Source organism: Delphinapterus leucas, chromosome 3 (assembly GCF_059928025.1).
Source record: "Delphinapterus leucas isolate spDelLeu-1000000601 "Yukka" chromosome 3, BTC_Dleu_Yukka2, whole genome shotgun sequence".
Taxonomy (NCBI): domain Eukaryota; kingdom Metazoa; phylum Chordata; class Mammalia; order Artiodactyla; family Monodontidae; genus Delphinapterus; species Delphinapterus leucas.
Genome location: NC_143131.1, coordinates 66,604,163 through 66,619,277, shown reverse-complemented (window position 1 = coordinate 66,619,277; position 15,115 = coordinate 66,604,163). Strand labels below are relative to the sequence as shown.

The 15,115-nt window shown below is 37.5% G+C and overlaps 1 protein-coding gene across 2 annotated transcripts in view; it reads right to left on the bottom strand.

Moving 5' to 3' along the window:
* The window catches only part of ATG10 (autophagy related 10), a 244,476-nt gene that overhangs the window by 101,952 nt on the left and 127,409 nt on the right, over window positions 1-15,115 (bottom strand). For both annotated transcript variants that reach the window (XM_022593459.2, XM_089909094.1), the window contains exon 4: window positions 5,416-5,554. In XM_022593459.2, the coding sequence (XP_022449167.2) occupies window positions 5,416-5,554 (139 nt within the window). The remainder of the gene's footprint in view (window positions 1-5,415; window positions 5,555-15,115) is intronic.

The following is a 15,115-nucleotide window of genomic DNA, read 5'->3' as shown; positions in this document are numbered from 1 at the left end:
TTATTTAAATATAAGTGGCATATATGAACTTTCTGAAAGATTCTCTACTACCAAATAAGACTAAATTGTCTGCCAAGTCATTTTCTATTTCCTGGTCATTATAATAATTAACTAGAATCATTTTTGCTTTAATCTTTAAGTACCCCTCTAATCCACCTTTCTTTCCTGTTCAACAAGCAGCCTTCACTCTCACTCTATTTTCCCTGAAAATATGTTCCTTCCAGTTCATTCTAAGAGACTATTAAAAATTTTTTTAAATATTTCTAACAACTATACCAAAAAACGCCAAATTCCTTTTCCTAAATTTCACTCTTCATAATTTCTTCTCATCCTTCATCAATTCTCTCTCTGCTCTACCCAGTCATACTTCCTGCTCTAGAAAACCCCTCCTTTGATCCCATTCACTTTTGCTCAACCTCTTTCACCCTTTCATTATACCCTCCAACCCCATCCCATCCATTATCTCTTCCATAATTTTACCTCAACATATCTTTCCAACCACTTCTTCTACAATTTGGAATAGAGGTTTTCCTCAAACCAGCCTCTCATTGTTCCCCAAATACGCCATGCTTTCCAGCCCTACAGCTTGGCACTCACCTGTCTCCCCTTATCCAGTGCTTTTCCCAGCCTCTTCAGAAAAGCCAACCTGTTATGTTCCCTTGAAAATTGATGGGCAGAGCTATGAATATTTTACTTTTATTCTCCAACTTCCTCCAACCCCTGTCTTTCCTGTTTTCCTGTCATTTTCTTCTATACGGTCCAAAGACTCCCTCCGGTTCCACACCAGGGACAAGCCTCTTCCTCCTCCTCCCTGATGATGTATATACTATTCTAATTCCAACCTTTTCGTTATTCTTCCTTTGAGCTGGGCTTTATCTTGGTTTGGTCATGCTGCCTTTAAGAAGGAATTATTCTCTGCCTATTTCTCTTGCCCTGTTTCTCCATGAGCATCATTCAAGCATACAACAAGTGGATAAATCTTCTACGTGAAATATCTGGGTTACATTTTTAATTCTATACTCTTACTCCCTGGGCCAATAATAGAATGGATCTCCAGAAAGAACAGACATTCAGTTGCTGAATGGAAGAAATGTTGTTTCCTTCCCTATTCAAAAGCAGCCCTTCTAACTAATTAAAGAAATATGTCAGAACGGTTCCCAAGAAGAACCCATATGTCAGCACCAAAGAATTAAATATTTTGAAAATGAGAAGAACCACTTGGCCTATTTTTCAATAGAGATCGCAAAGGAAAGGAAGAGAGACAGGGAAGAAATTAATCAGAATTCAAGCTGAAATAAATACAGAAATCTCTAGTTGTAATGAAAGGTAAAACTAGGTAAGCTTAGGAGTCTGGTGAAGCCCAAAGCCATTATGTATATTTCTAAGGTTTACACCACATTTCTAACACTTACCATCAGCTTTTGACCAAGTCAAGCCCTCAAAAGGGAACACTGGGGCATAAAAAGGTGCTGGAATGATGAGCAGCAGTTAGAAGCCTTTCGCACACTACAAATAATTCTTTAACGCGGTGCGCTTCAAAAATAGTTGGGGGAGGGCTTCCCTGGTGGCGCAGTAGTTAAGAATCCGCCTGCCAATGCAGGGCACACGGGTTTGAGCCCTGGTCTGGGAAGATCCCACATGCTGCGGAGCAACTAAGCCCGTTCGCCACAACTACTGAGCCCGCGCACCTAGAGCCTGTGCTCAGCAACAAGAGAAGCCACCGCAATGAGAAGCCCGAGCACCGCAACGAAGAGTAGCCCCCACTCTACACAACTAAAAAAAAGGCCACGTGTAGCAACGAAGACCCAACGCAGCCAAAAATAAATAAATAAATAAATTTATTTTAAAAAAAAATAGTGGGGGAGAAAAAAAGGTGGGCCCTTGAAGACAAGAGTGCTTTGTGAGAATGGACTTCATAGACTACAAAGCACTGTCTGAATGTAGGCTATTTATTAGTACTTGAGAGAAGTGCAGTTACCTCTCACCCACTGCTGGGTAGCAAATGGTATTAAGCGTGCCCCACCACCTCTCCTAAACCTAAAATGGCAAGAGTGGTTAGGGAAAAAAGAGTGCTGGGAAGGACTTATTTCTTCTCTTAAATTCATATTAAACCCTAGGGAGCGGAGTTCCCGTATGGCCAAGTAGTAGAAATGTTTCTGCGTATGCCCAGAAACAGAATGCTGTCTCACCTTAGCTGTCTGCCTTCAAGGATCAAACAAAAATATGTGTTTATAGAAGTGGAAGGGCTGCCCACCTAGCTTAGATGCTCACCTTTGAGTCCTCAGGACTTTCTATTTTCCTTAGTCAAGCATTCCTGCTGTCTCTGGGAAGCACCAGACTAAAGAGTAAAGATATATAGACGGTTTAGGTTCTGAGTTTCCTGGAGACAACAGCATTACTCCCTTCCATATAACTCATCAGAAAAGTTCAAATAAGGCACCATCACAAGGGCTATATGCAAAGATGGCTATATTTCCATCTTTGGGCTATATGCAAAAATGGTTAGAAATTCCTGCTCACTGTTTCATTCAGTAAATACTTGTTGATACTGTGGGTATAAAAATGAGTAAGACAAAGAATACATATGTCATATATGTATTACACACACACACACACACAGAGCTATGAATAAAGTTTATAACTTTGTAGATTGTAAGTACTCACTATTAATTTCCTTCCTCCCTCTTTTTACCTTAAACCCCTATCTTCTAGCTTACCATTTTATAGGGGACAAGTAAACAAATATTTTTCTGATATTGTGCAACATGATATATAATATAATGTGATATGATATGACATGCGGGTGACAACAGTAAGTGGCATGTAAGCTGAGTCTTAGGCAGTAGTTGGCCTGGTGGACACTGGACATATCAAGGAATAAGAGGTAATCACAGTCCAATGATATGCATTTCAAGAAACAGAATAAAGATTTCCTCTGGCATCTAAGCCAGTCGATAAAAGAAAAGGTAATGTCAATTTAAATGGGAATTACTTACCACTTTCTTTACCTAAAAAAAGAGGTACTGAAATAAAATTTAGAGCAAAGCAGAGAAACTAGTTTTTACTGAGTCAAATGCAAAAAAAAAAAATCTTAAATATCTGTCAAAAACAAGGCTAAGTGAACTATTTTTGAAGCAACAAAAAAAGACCCCTGAGCAAGAAATTTTATAGCCATCCTTTTTCTAGGTCGGAAATCTCTTAGAATGAGACAAAGAAAAATCTGGACCTGGAATAAGAGGAAGATGTTAGGAATCCATTCACCACACTGACAGAGATTTGTTTAAGAGATGAAGGGCCAGAGTAATCACGTAACAAATAAAGAGGGAATGGACTGAGGGGAAAAAAGGAAAAATTCTGACACCAGAGTAAAGGCCGATACATTTTTAGAATACTCATTAGGTTAAGTTAGGTAGAAAAGAGAAAAGAAATTATTAGACTATGATAAAGGAAAGAACCATTTTTCATGTTTCGTCACAGGAAAACATTCAGTATGCTTTAAAAAAATTAAATGTGGTGTTTTAATGTACCTGAAAAACCACTAAGTGAATTCCGGAATCAAAAAGTTCCTAATGCTCATTCTATAGAACACAGAGTAGGGAGGGTGGAGAATAAGAAATGCTTCCACACAAAATAAATGACTCATTTTGATTTCCTTTATAAAAACATAAATGAAGAGCATCTTAAAAATATATAAATAGGATCCAAAAAGGCTAGGGTTTTTTTTTGTTTTTTTTTTTAAGAAATAGAAAATCATCATGAAGAAAAGATCTTAGGAAGTATACAAATTTCATTAAAATATAATTGGATTTGCAGGAACAATTACTGTGCTGTACTGTAAGGGGAGCTGTTGGCACATAAGAGCAAAGTACACGTATGAGCTCATCCGCCGGCCTCGGCAAGACCCACTTCCAGCTAGAAGCAGTCATGTTTCAGCACCTCCGATTCCCTAATGCTGACAAGCTAAACAACTTGTTTTGTCTCTGGGAGCTCTTCTCTGGTGATTAACTGCTTATGGTGAATACTAATTATATGAAAGTACAGTATTGAAGAAGTAGTGTCCTATTTCCTCTACCTGCAGCCTTGACAGGGCTTTGAATCCAGAAGGTACTGGGTAGAGCCCTTGCAAACCAAAACCTAGAAGGACATTTTTCTTCCCTCTGGTAAATAAACGTATCCCTTTCTACTTTTTAGTGTAACACAGCTCACTGACAAGAAACTTCCTTTAACCTCTGGGCTCCAAACCCAACAGAATTACAATAAAGTGAGTGTTTTAAAGGCCTGTAATAATCATACGGATAAATCTGCAGCAAGAGTTTGTGAATTGGTGAACTATCAGTGTCCTCAACTCCCCATGTTCCATGTTGAAAATTTACCCCAAATTGTCAGTTCTTAGGAGCTGCACCGTAGAGTAAAATCTTCTCACCAGGGAGTCTATGAGAATTTGTTCTTGTGTTTTAAATCCTAAGTGCTTGTTAAACCGCCAACACTGCAAAATTAGAGACCATTAAACAATATAAGGCAGCAAGTGATTAAATCTACCAAATACACATTCAAAGCAGCTTAAGCTACTTTTTAATTAAAAATAAAATATCACTGGCTAAATTCAGATGTCTTAGCTATCCAGAAAAGGTTAGGAGCCTGTTCAAAATGCAAAATGCTGCTGATAAGTCCAGACAGAAAAGGAGAGATAGGGTAGGGGTGGGCTGGGGTTGTCTCTGAGCCCAGGGTGGAGGGGCCTCAAGATGTTGACCCGGTTAAGTCACAGGACATGAAGGGGGGGAGTCCCGGCTGCGCTGCAGGGTGAGGGCTCCACGCGGCTGCTCATTAAATAAGCTTTATTAGCCAAGGCCTCAGAGGAGACAGGGTGTTCCACCTTCTTGGCAAGGGGGATGAGTTGAGTAACAGCATCGCAGGAAGCTGAGGTATTGGAGATGTATAGATGGCCGAAGGAAATGTTAGTGCTATTTTTAAATATAGCTTAAATGGATTGATAAACAGTTCCTGAAATAATAATTTGTGCTTGGGGAAGGAGACATGGGGACTTTTGAGTTAATGGGATCACTTGAGATTGAAAGAAATTTTTACTGTAAAGTTAGAAGTAAATAAACATTGTAGCTTTAAGTTGTTCCTCCTTGTTTAAAGTAAAGAAAAGAAAAAGGGCCAGGGGGCTTAGTCAACGCTGGGCAGGAGGCCAAGGATCTGAAGATCAGACTTAAGGCTGGGATGATATCATTCACTCTGAAGTCTTGATACTCTTTCTAAAGCATGAGAAAATTTACTGGTAAAACCTTACCTCACCCACAGTTTTCTTATTTTTAACTCTATTTTTTTCTCTCAAGAATAATTTTCCAAATCTGCTTTCTGCCTTCTATGTAAATGCTATGAATTTACATTTAGCTTCCAACATGGTCTTACCTAAAAAGCTTGCCCTAAAGTAAAGCACAGGCACTTGGTAGCTGCAGGAATATAAGACATGATACTCATATTTAATCACTTTGGTTGCCGTGGTGGTCTCCGTCACCTCAAAATCATCCAGGGGTGGCTCTAAAGCCTCCTGAAAAAAAGCAAATACAAAAACTAAATGTGTCTGTCAATAAAAAGAAGTCCTTTAACACAGAGAGAGAAAGACGAGGTTTTCTTCTTGCAAAATAACAGTTAAATAAATATAGGACTATGAGGTAAGGAAAAGGGAGTTTCCCACATTAATGTTTAACATTTGAGTCCTGGGTAAATAGTAAAACCAGAAAACAGCATTAAGTAATTCCAGATTGTTTTTGAGAGACAAAGCAGCTCTGGGTAAAGAAACAGGAAGAAAAAAAAAAAAAAGTAAAAAGATCTATTGCAATAGCGACTCTGAAAAATCTTTACTGTACAATTTTAGCAACAAGATGATGACTATACAAGCTACCTTCTTCCTTACCTGTGAAAGCTAAAAACATCCTAACAATTGAACAAGATACTGCGAAATGTCCCTAAAGATTCTATTGTACTTGCCAAAAGGTGATTCACTGTGTGCTGAACAATTCCCAGTTCCATTTTGAATAAGAAAGCTATTTTGCAAGAGGCTGAATTTGTTAGGTACATTTCAAAACCTGAGATGAATCTGTTTTCTTTATTATTGTGTTATCTTTGATACATTTCTACAATAAATCTTGATTTATAATAGAGTAGATGGTAAATATTAATGTCAACTTAAATGAGGTTTTTTAAACAAAGATGGTTCTAAGCTAGTTCACTTCTCACCTAATCATTCTCCACTGGTTGATTTTTTAATATGTGTGGGGTTTCTTAAGAATGTATCTTAACGTTTGGAAGCAATTAATTGGAATATGTTGAGTCAGAATCTGATTCCATCCACATTCACTTATTTATTTGGGCTGAAGAATTTCCTTTGACATTAATTTAGTAGAAGGAAAGAAGCAGGTTGGTTTGGCTCATTTCTCCCTCTCATTAAAACGGTAACAACAATGAACAATCGGGAAGAGCTACAGGAAAGATTTCAAACTTTACCAATATGAAATAAGGTTTCCTGTAGAGATAAGTAAAGCCACATACTACTCTCCAGATGTTATCTGCTTTACTAATTCCCCACTCACAGTCAATTCACTGGGGGAGATATTACACTAGGTAAATCACAATTGAAGATATTTACAAAATAGCTTTTCACTAAACTCCAGTAAACACTATCAATTAAATACAATGAATTAAATAACCAAAGAACTCACTAAAATAAATATTCCAGATAGAGAAAATTAATACAATAGCAAGGAAGAGTTTTGTCTATTTTTTTATTTAAATTTTCATTAGGCAAAGATAAATACGTCTTCTTTTAAAGCAATTCTTCTAACCAAAATTCTTTCTTTTTGGTCAAAGATTGGGTTCTTTAGCATTTTTAATTTCTTTTCTTTCGTAACGTTATTAAATCATTGTGATTAAAAATAACTGCAAACACTGCACAAGTACATTAAAAAAAAAAAAAAATTGAAATTCCCCTCATCCCAGCACTTCAGTACCTCAGATTTGTAACCATTTTCAAAAGGTCATTGTGTATTTTTCCAGTCGTTTTTATTTTTTGGTCTGCAAACACGTTTATACACATACATCCACCTACCCTCCCACCTCTGCATCCCCAATTAAGTCATGCTATATATACATATGTTCCTTGATTTGATTTATTCACTCATGAACATACTAGCACGTGCTGCCATGTCAGTGCTGCAGATTTTGCTCCTTCTTTTAATGACTTCACTACATTCCAATATATGACTATGCCATAGTTTTGTGTGTGTTTTTTTAAACATTTCCATATTGCTAGATATTGTAGGTTAATTATAATTTTCTGCTACAACTAATGCTGCCATGAATATCTTAGCACATATATTTTTATACACCTCTGTTTTTCTATGGTGCAGATTCCTAAAGGTGACATTAATGTATGAGGGAGTACGTACATTTCAAATTTCATTAGATTCTGCCAATTTGTCCTCAGAAAAAGGCTGTATCAATTTATATTACCAGCAAAAACGTAAAAGAATGCCCTTTCCCAATTCCCATAAATACTGAATACTATTTGTTTTTAATTTTTGCCTATTTGATGAATTTTTAAATGTCAGTATTTTGTTTTAGTTTCTAGTTCCTTGATTACTAGTGAAAGTAAACATCTACTCATATATTTATTGGTAATTTATATTCTTCTGTGATGTGCCTGTTCTTATTCCTTTCCTATTTTTCTGATATTTAATTTCCATTTTTTCTTATTGAATTATACAAACTCTTTGTATATTAGAAATAATAACTTATTACTAGAAATATATACATCTCTGCACCATAGAAAAACAAAGGTGTGCAAGTATATGTGTGGTATGTATGTGTGTATGTATAAAACACTTTCACTCAGTTTTTTTTAACTTTGTTTCTTGTACATATTATCATAATTTTTTTTTTTACTTTCATGTAGTCAAAGCTATACATTTTCTGTTTGCAGCTTCTGAGTTATCTATCTTCATTAGAAGGACTCCTGCTATGTCCCACCTCATCCTTAAAAAATATAAAAATGTTAAACTCCTCTATTCTACACACACATACTCTGTCTCTCTCACATACATACATGTTTTTAAATTGACATTTAGATCATTAATCCATCTGAATTTTGTTTTTGTGTATGGTGTGAGGTAAGAATATTTCCCAAACGATTTCTAATAGACCATCATTTTCCCATTGATTTTTAATGCCACTTTTACCATAAATTAGATTTGTGTGTATGTGTGTATTTATTCCCTATTCTTCTCTATTAAGCTATTTCTCTTCTTAGACCATCACTGTCCAGTTTGTAAATAAATATTGAATTCGGTCATTAATTTCTGCACAAAACTTCAGAAGTAGTCTGCCTGAGACTCAGCCCTGCTAGGGAGGATAAAATTCCTGGAAAGACTGTCCTTCACCCAAACTCAAATTAAGCACTCAGGTATGTGCTGGGGTTGACACCAGGTTCTTGCAACTGGTGATCAATTAGACATAGATTCAGGCTCTCTGGAACAGTTTGGAGGCCCACAGAAGAGAGAGAGGGCACAGAAAAAGCTTCTTCAAGGGCTGTCAGAAGTCCTCCAGTCACTGTTCTCACTGGCAGCTGAGTGCCTCGGTAGGATTTGAAGGCTGGAGTGCCTGTCCTCTAATTGCGAGTGCTGCTATGTCAACCCAGCCCCTTGCTCTGAGCGGCCGCCTACAGGCAAAGACATTTTTGCATCCTTAACTCACATTAAATGAACTGAATTCTTGGCCTGTTTCCGCTAGGATCTTTCCGTCATTCGTGGTCACCTTCAGGATGCCCATGCAAATATCATCCTGTGAAGTCATGCAATTTGGAAATCTCGGACTTCTACATACTTTCTGCTTCCCTCTCCCGAAGTGCCAGATGGTTTCAGAACTTAAAGACCAAGGTTCTTGGCTTATTCATCTTTGTGTTCCCAGAGACTCTAACACAGAGCTGAGAACACTGGTAAGCAATATTTTCTGCAGCAGTTGCAGATCTGGTTCCTCCCATTTAAGTATATTATAACAAACATCATAGGTGATTTACCAGCAAGCCTACCCTGACCCTAAATTCTGAAAAGAAGTAAATGGAGGAGTAAAAATGCAAAAGATCACCAAAGATGATATACAAATGGCAAACAGGCATATAAAAAATAATTTGATATCATTAGCCATCAGGGAAATGCAAATTAAAACTACAATGAGATATCACTACACATCTATCAGAATAGCTAAAATAACAAACAGTGACATCTTCAAATGTTCGTGAAGATGCAAAGAAACTAGATCATTCATACATTGCTGCTTGGAGTATAAAAGGGTACAGCCGCTCTGGAAAACCATATGGCAGTTTCTTATAAAACTAAACATGTAATTACCATACAGTCCACCAATTACACTCTTGGGCATTTATCCCAGAGAAATGAAAAACCTGTACACAAATGTTCATAGTAGTTTTATTCAGAATAGCCAAAAACTTGAGACAGTTCAGATGTCCCTCAGCAGGTCATGGTTAAACAAATTGTGGTACATCATCCCACACTGCTCGGCAATGAAAAGAGCAAATCGTTGATACACACAATCACCTGAGTGAATCTCCCGGTAATTATGGAGTGATAAAAGCCAATCTGAAAAGGTTACAGACTGTATGATTCCATTTATATAACATTTTAAAATGACAAAATTTTAGAAATGAAGAACAGAGAACAGATTAGTGTTGAGGGGATGGGCAGAAGGAGGTGGGTATGGTTACAAAATAAGATGAAGAGTCCTTGTGATGATGGAATTGTTCTATATCTTGACTACAGTGGTAGATACATGAACCTACACATGTGATAAAGTTGTATACAGCCAAACACACACACACACACACACACACACACACATATAGATCAGTATAAATAAAATGGGGAAATCTGAATAAGATCAGTGGATTGTATCGATGCCGATACCCTGGTTGTGATATTACACTATAATTTTGCAAGATGTTACCACTGGGGTAAACTGGGTTACGGGTACGTGGGATCTTTCTGATTATTTCTTATTACTGCCTGTGAATCTGTATTTATCTTAAAATTTCAATTAAAAAATGAAAAGGAAAAAATAGCTAGACAATTTGAGATTCGTTAAAAACAAAATACAATATCTAAGACCTCAGGGCTAACAGTACAGATGGCAGAGGGATTACGTTGATAAAGAGAGGCTGATGTCTGGAATTAGCCTTACAATAACACAGGAGAGGTGTCAGTGGATGGAGATGTGGAAGGGGCACGGTTGGCCACGGAATGATGATTGTTGGGGTTGATTGATGGGTCTGCAGGTTCTTTATACCTTTCAATCTAATTTTTTAAATATTTTTAATTCTCATAAATTTTTTTTTAAGGTAACAAAAGTTTCTGCTACCATGTTACAGGATACAGAATCACAGAACTCTAATAGTGAAAGGAACTTCAATCATTCCATCTCGCCCAACACTCACCTTGCTGATCCAAACAAGAAGGCCCAAAGAGGTTAGTGGTTTACCCAATGTCACCCAGATAATTAGAGGCAGAGGCAGGCCTATGACCCACATCTACTGATCCTGAAACCACTGTTCTTTGTACTGGAGAATGCCCTTTCTTAACTGTTATATACTTAATTTGGACTGATGTTCTAGACACCATCAGATTACTATTAACATTTTGAGTACGTGTGTTAATATTTTATTACTTTTCTTTTATTATGTTTTAAAGAGGATTTGGATATATTTAATTTGATATTAAGAGTTAATAGAAAAAGGAGTCACATGTACATTTATTTTCCTCACAATGTTGCTATTTCATTAAATGAGAAGATACCTGTGTTTAGAAAATTACATTCATTCAAAGAGCTAAAAGGTTAAGTAGTTCACATTAATTATAGAAACCTTGATTTTATTGAATTCAATTAACAATAAGTTGACAGTGATCTCTCATTTAGAAAATCTGATATGAATTAAGCTTTACAACTAAATCTCATTAAATAGTGATCATGCTAAAGACACTTCATAGATATTTTATTGAAAGCAAATCCAAATAGTGTACAGTAGTGCTTAGGAAATGAGATCCGTGTCTCTATTTAGCCTACAGGGAAAAGTAATTGGAGGAAGAAAAACTTTTTTTCTACGACTAGAAATCTCTATTACTATTACTGAGCAAACATAAGCAACGAGATTTATTCATAATGTCCCTTGAGGGAAAGAGATTCTACTTGTTTATCTTCCACCAATCAGGTTCTTAATTCAAACCTAACAGTTACAGGCCGGAATCGTAGCCAAGAAGCCAAAGAGTGACAGAGGGACAGTACTGGTTCAGGACAGTCTTTAGCTGCATCCACGAGTGGACACATAACCATCTAATCTTTCCATCTAATGGAAAGATGGACTGTGTAACGAACTTCGCTTGATTTTCCTGAGCCAACATCCTTTTAATATTTTCAGAAGTGATAAAGACTGACAAAGCCTTTGGACAAATCGTTGAAAAATTAATTCCTTAAGAAAGGAAGAATTTTAATTATTAAAACATTTTAAATGAATTATAAAAATAACCTATGTGGGACTCTAAGTAAGCAGGCCCTTTTTGTTTTGTTTTGTTTCACGTGCTCATTATTTTACAGTGGGGTGGTTTTTTCACTATTTTTACTCCTAGAATGACTCTTTTTTTCATGATCTCTGTGGCTTTTGAGTGCGTGATTGTCACAAGAACTTTGCAAGTGATGGCATTCTTTTAGCAACTGTAAATGTTGCATCCAGTACGCAAGAGAGAGTTCAACACCAGGCAGGCGTGTGTCTGACAGCATCTGGGGTGACACTGGTACCAAGATGGTCCCAAGGATAGCATCTCAGTGAGCTTCCCCCTTTCCCAGTAACACTATCACTACTCCTGATTTTTTTTGGAAAGAAAGGGGTGCCATTCTTTGCTCTCCAAGCTCCATCAGAGGGGAGCGAATTAGCATCCGCATGGCCAATGTGGGTTCTCACTGAGAGAAAGAATCTGTCTCCTGTGTGGGATTAAATCCGATGCAGCCTGGCATGCTCAAGGGCAAGGCAGTAGGGAGGGGACACAGAAACCTGCCAAAGCACATCTGGCAGTTTTCTGGATGTTTACTGCTGGCTCCATTGTGCTTCGAAGGCCATGTTTCCTTTAGGACTGTGCGGGAGACAGCAAGACAGCTTGAACCCAGAGTTGGGCAGCTAGCAACTAAGCTGAGCGCAAGGCGGACTGCAGAAAAGGCTGCCTCTGAGATTCCGTGCCAGAGAACACAGGTTCCCCGGCAGAAGGGAATAGTAATAATGGTTAGAGGTACCTAACATATGTCCATGATGATTAGTCCTTACATCAGAACAATATATAAAAAGTATCATTTTCTTAGAAAAAAATAAGGACTCAGAAGCACTTTTTAAAGGAAAACTCAGGTTCTTCTCATCTACTTTTTAAGATTTCTGAGAAGTTAAATGCAAAAGAATTAGCAGGATAAGGGATATGAAAACAAGAGATTCCTTATGTAAATCATGACTGAGTAAAGGAAAAGGGAAAGACTTTTACCTAGTATTCTGAGCTTCAGAATCAGTCAAATGTGTTTCTATTCAGAGTTACCCTTTGCATGCCACATAAGAAAGACCAGCCTCAGTTACAACAGTTCACAGTTTTTCTAAGAACATTTGTGTATGTTATGCCATTTGCTCCTCTGCTCCAGAGGAAGGCCCATGGTCACCGAGCAAGTAAGAAACTGAGTCAGAGCACAAATTTAAGCCCCCAGGCTCCAGGCCCAGGATTCCTTCACTCTGCACAGATGATGGGATTTGGGGGAGTAGGGGATGTTAAGCATTTGACTCTCGGGCTCCACTCCCAAACTTCTGCTTTTGAACTCAGTAGTTCTGGGACAAACACAAATAGAGGTGGCCATACTCCAGTGAAATTTTATTTACAAAAACAAGCTATGGTCCATAGACCTTAGTGTGCCCACTCCTATGAGTCCATCTTAAGGCCTTCCTTAATTTCATTTTATTGTATTTTTATAAGTAGTAAGAAGAACCTTATTAAAGGACCTGTGTCTCCATTTGGTGAACTTTCCCCCTTTTCTATTTTTTTCTATCTTAGAATGTTTCATTAGATTTCCTGAAGGGATGATAAATTCTAAGCCTTCAAAGAATGATGATAATTGAATCCAACAGGCTGAAGTTTGGCTGAAGTAATTTTCTAAGGTAAGAGATGGCACTACCCTAATTTAAACACGTGAGATTTTTAATTGTCTTGATGAATAAACTGCAAATTCCTTCAGCATATGAATAAACGTCTACACTCAAATCCAGAAATGAGTAAATTTCATTGCCAAAGAGTGAAACTGATAAGGTCTTGATAAACAGACCAAAAGGCAAGCACTAGTAATTTCAGGAGGGGCTGTCTCGGTATGTGCACAAGAAACATCATGTCTAGGAATCAGCTGTGAACTGTTCTACAAGTGAGCCTGAGTTCCTTCCCTTTCCTCAAAACTGTCTCTGGATTATGTGGATGTGAATAGGCTTTACTTGTTTGCTTGTTGGCTCTTTTGCTAGGAGAGCCCCTTAAAAAATTCCACAAGTGCATACCTCGTGCTTGTGCCAGGACAAAGATAGGGGCTGGGGGGTGGTTAAACAATACTATTGCTGCAGCAATGAGAGCACAGTGAACGTTCTCATCTTTCTACTGGAGTGGAAGTGTATATTCAAATCTCAGATAAAAACATCTAGATATTAGAGAAGCATAGTATAGTCAAATGTGGAAAAGGGCATGGAATTTGTATTTAGACCTGGGTTCAGTTTCTGACTCTGCACTCTATGGATGAGCAGACCACTTAATCCCTCTGAGCCTGAGTTTCCTTATTTGTTAAATGAAGGCACTTTCTCCTTGTTTAAAGTGTATTAAACAAGATAAACTATAAAACTATCCGACACATAGTAGGTATACTCATCAGTTTATTTATTCATTCATCAAATGTTATAGGGTGTTTTCTATATTCTACATCAAGGGTCCGCAAACATTTTCTTAAAGGGCCAGGTAGTAAATTTTTTAAGCTTTGTGAACCATGTGTCTCTGTCAAAACCACTCAACTTTGCCACTGTAGCACAAAAGCCTAGACAATATGTAAATTAATGACTGTGGCTTTGTTCCAATAAAATGTTATTTATGGACACTAAAATTTAAATTTCATATAATTTTAGTGTGTCATGAAACACTATTCTTTCTCAACCATATAAAAATGCAAAAACCGTTCTCAGCTTGTGAGCTGTACAAAAATAGGAAGCTGGCCACAGTTTGCCAACCCTTGTTCTAGACTCTGTCTTAGGATCTGGGAACAGAGGGGAGAACAACAGCAGACATTGTGCCCTAAAGGGAAGAGATATGATAAACAATCACACAAATCATTAAAATTATCATCACAATAAGTGCTACTAGAGAAAATGCACAGAGTCCCAGAGTATACATAATTTTACCACATCTATAAATTTTGTGTGTGTGGTTTTTACCTTTTTTGTTTCAGCTCTTTCAAATATAAACCAGTTTTATATAGGATTGACCCTTTTAATATCCTAGTCCCCATTCCCCAAGGTTTATTTTTTAGTACAATGACCATATCATCCACCCAGATAGATTTTTAGGAACACCTCTAATCACCCAAGCTTCTTCCTAACAAATTCTTCTTGCAGACACTAAAAATTCTCCTTGCACACTTCATTTTGTCACTACACGTCCTGCCCTCAGCAACAGTTTCTGCTTGAGAATGCCCCACGCCTTTCTTTCTCAGCTTTGAGCAAACTCACATACATGTGTACACATGTACACAGTGTGTGCAGACAGAGCAAATATTCTTTCACTAACCATTAATGAGCGTCTACTATACGCTAGGCATGGTGCCACCACTGGAGAGTTAGTGGTGAAATAGAACAGACACGGTCTTTGCTCTCAGAGAGCTTATAACCAGAGGGAGAGTGCAGGAAAAACCAAATCGTTCCATAAACAATTATTTGATTATAGTGTCGCAAGTGCTATAAAAATATAAGAATGTATCTTGGGGCCTCATCTGGTCTGGG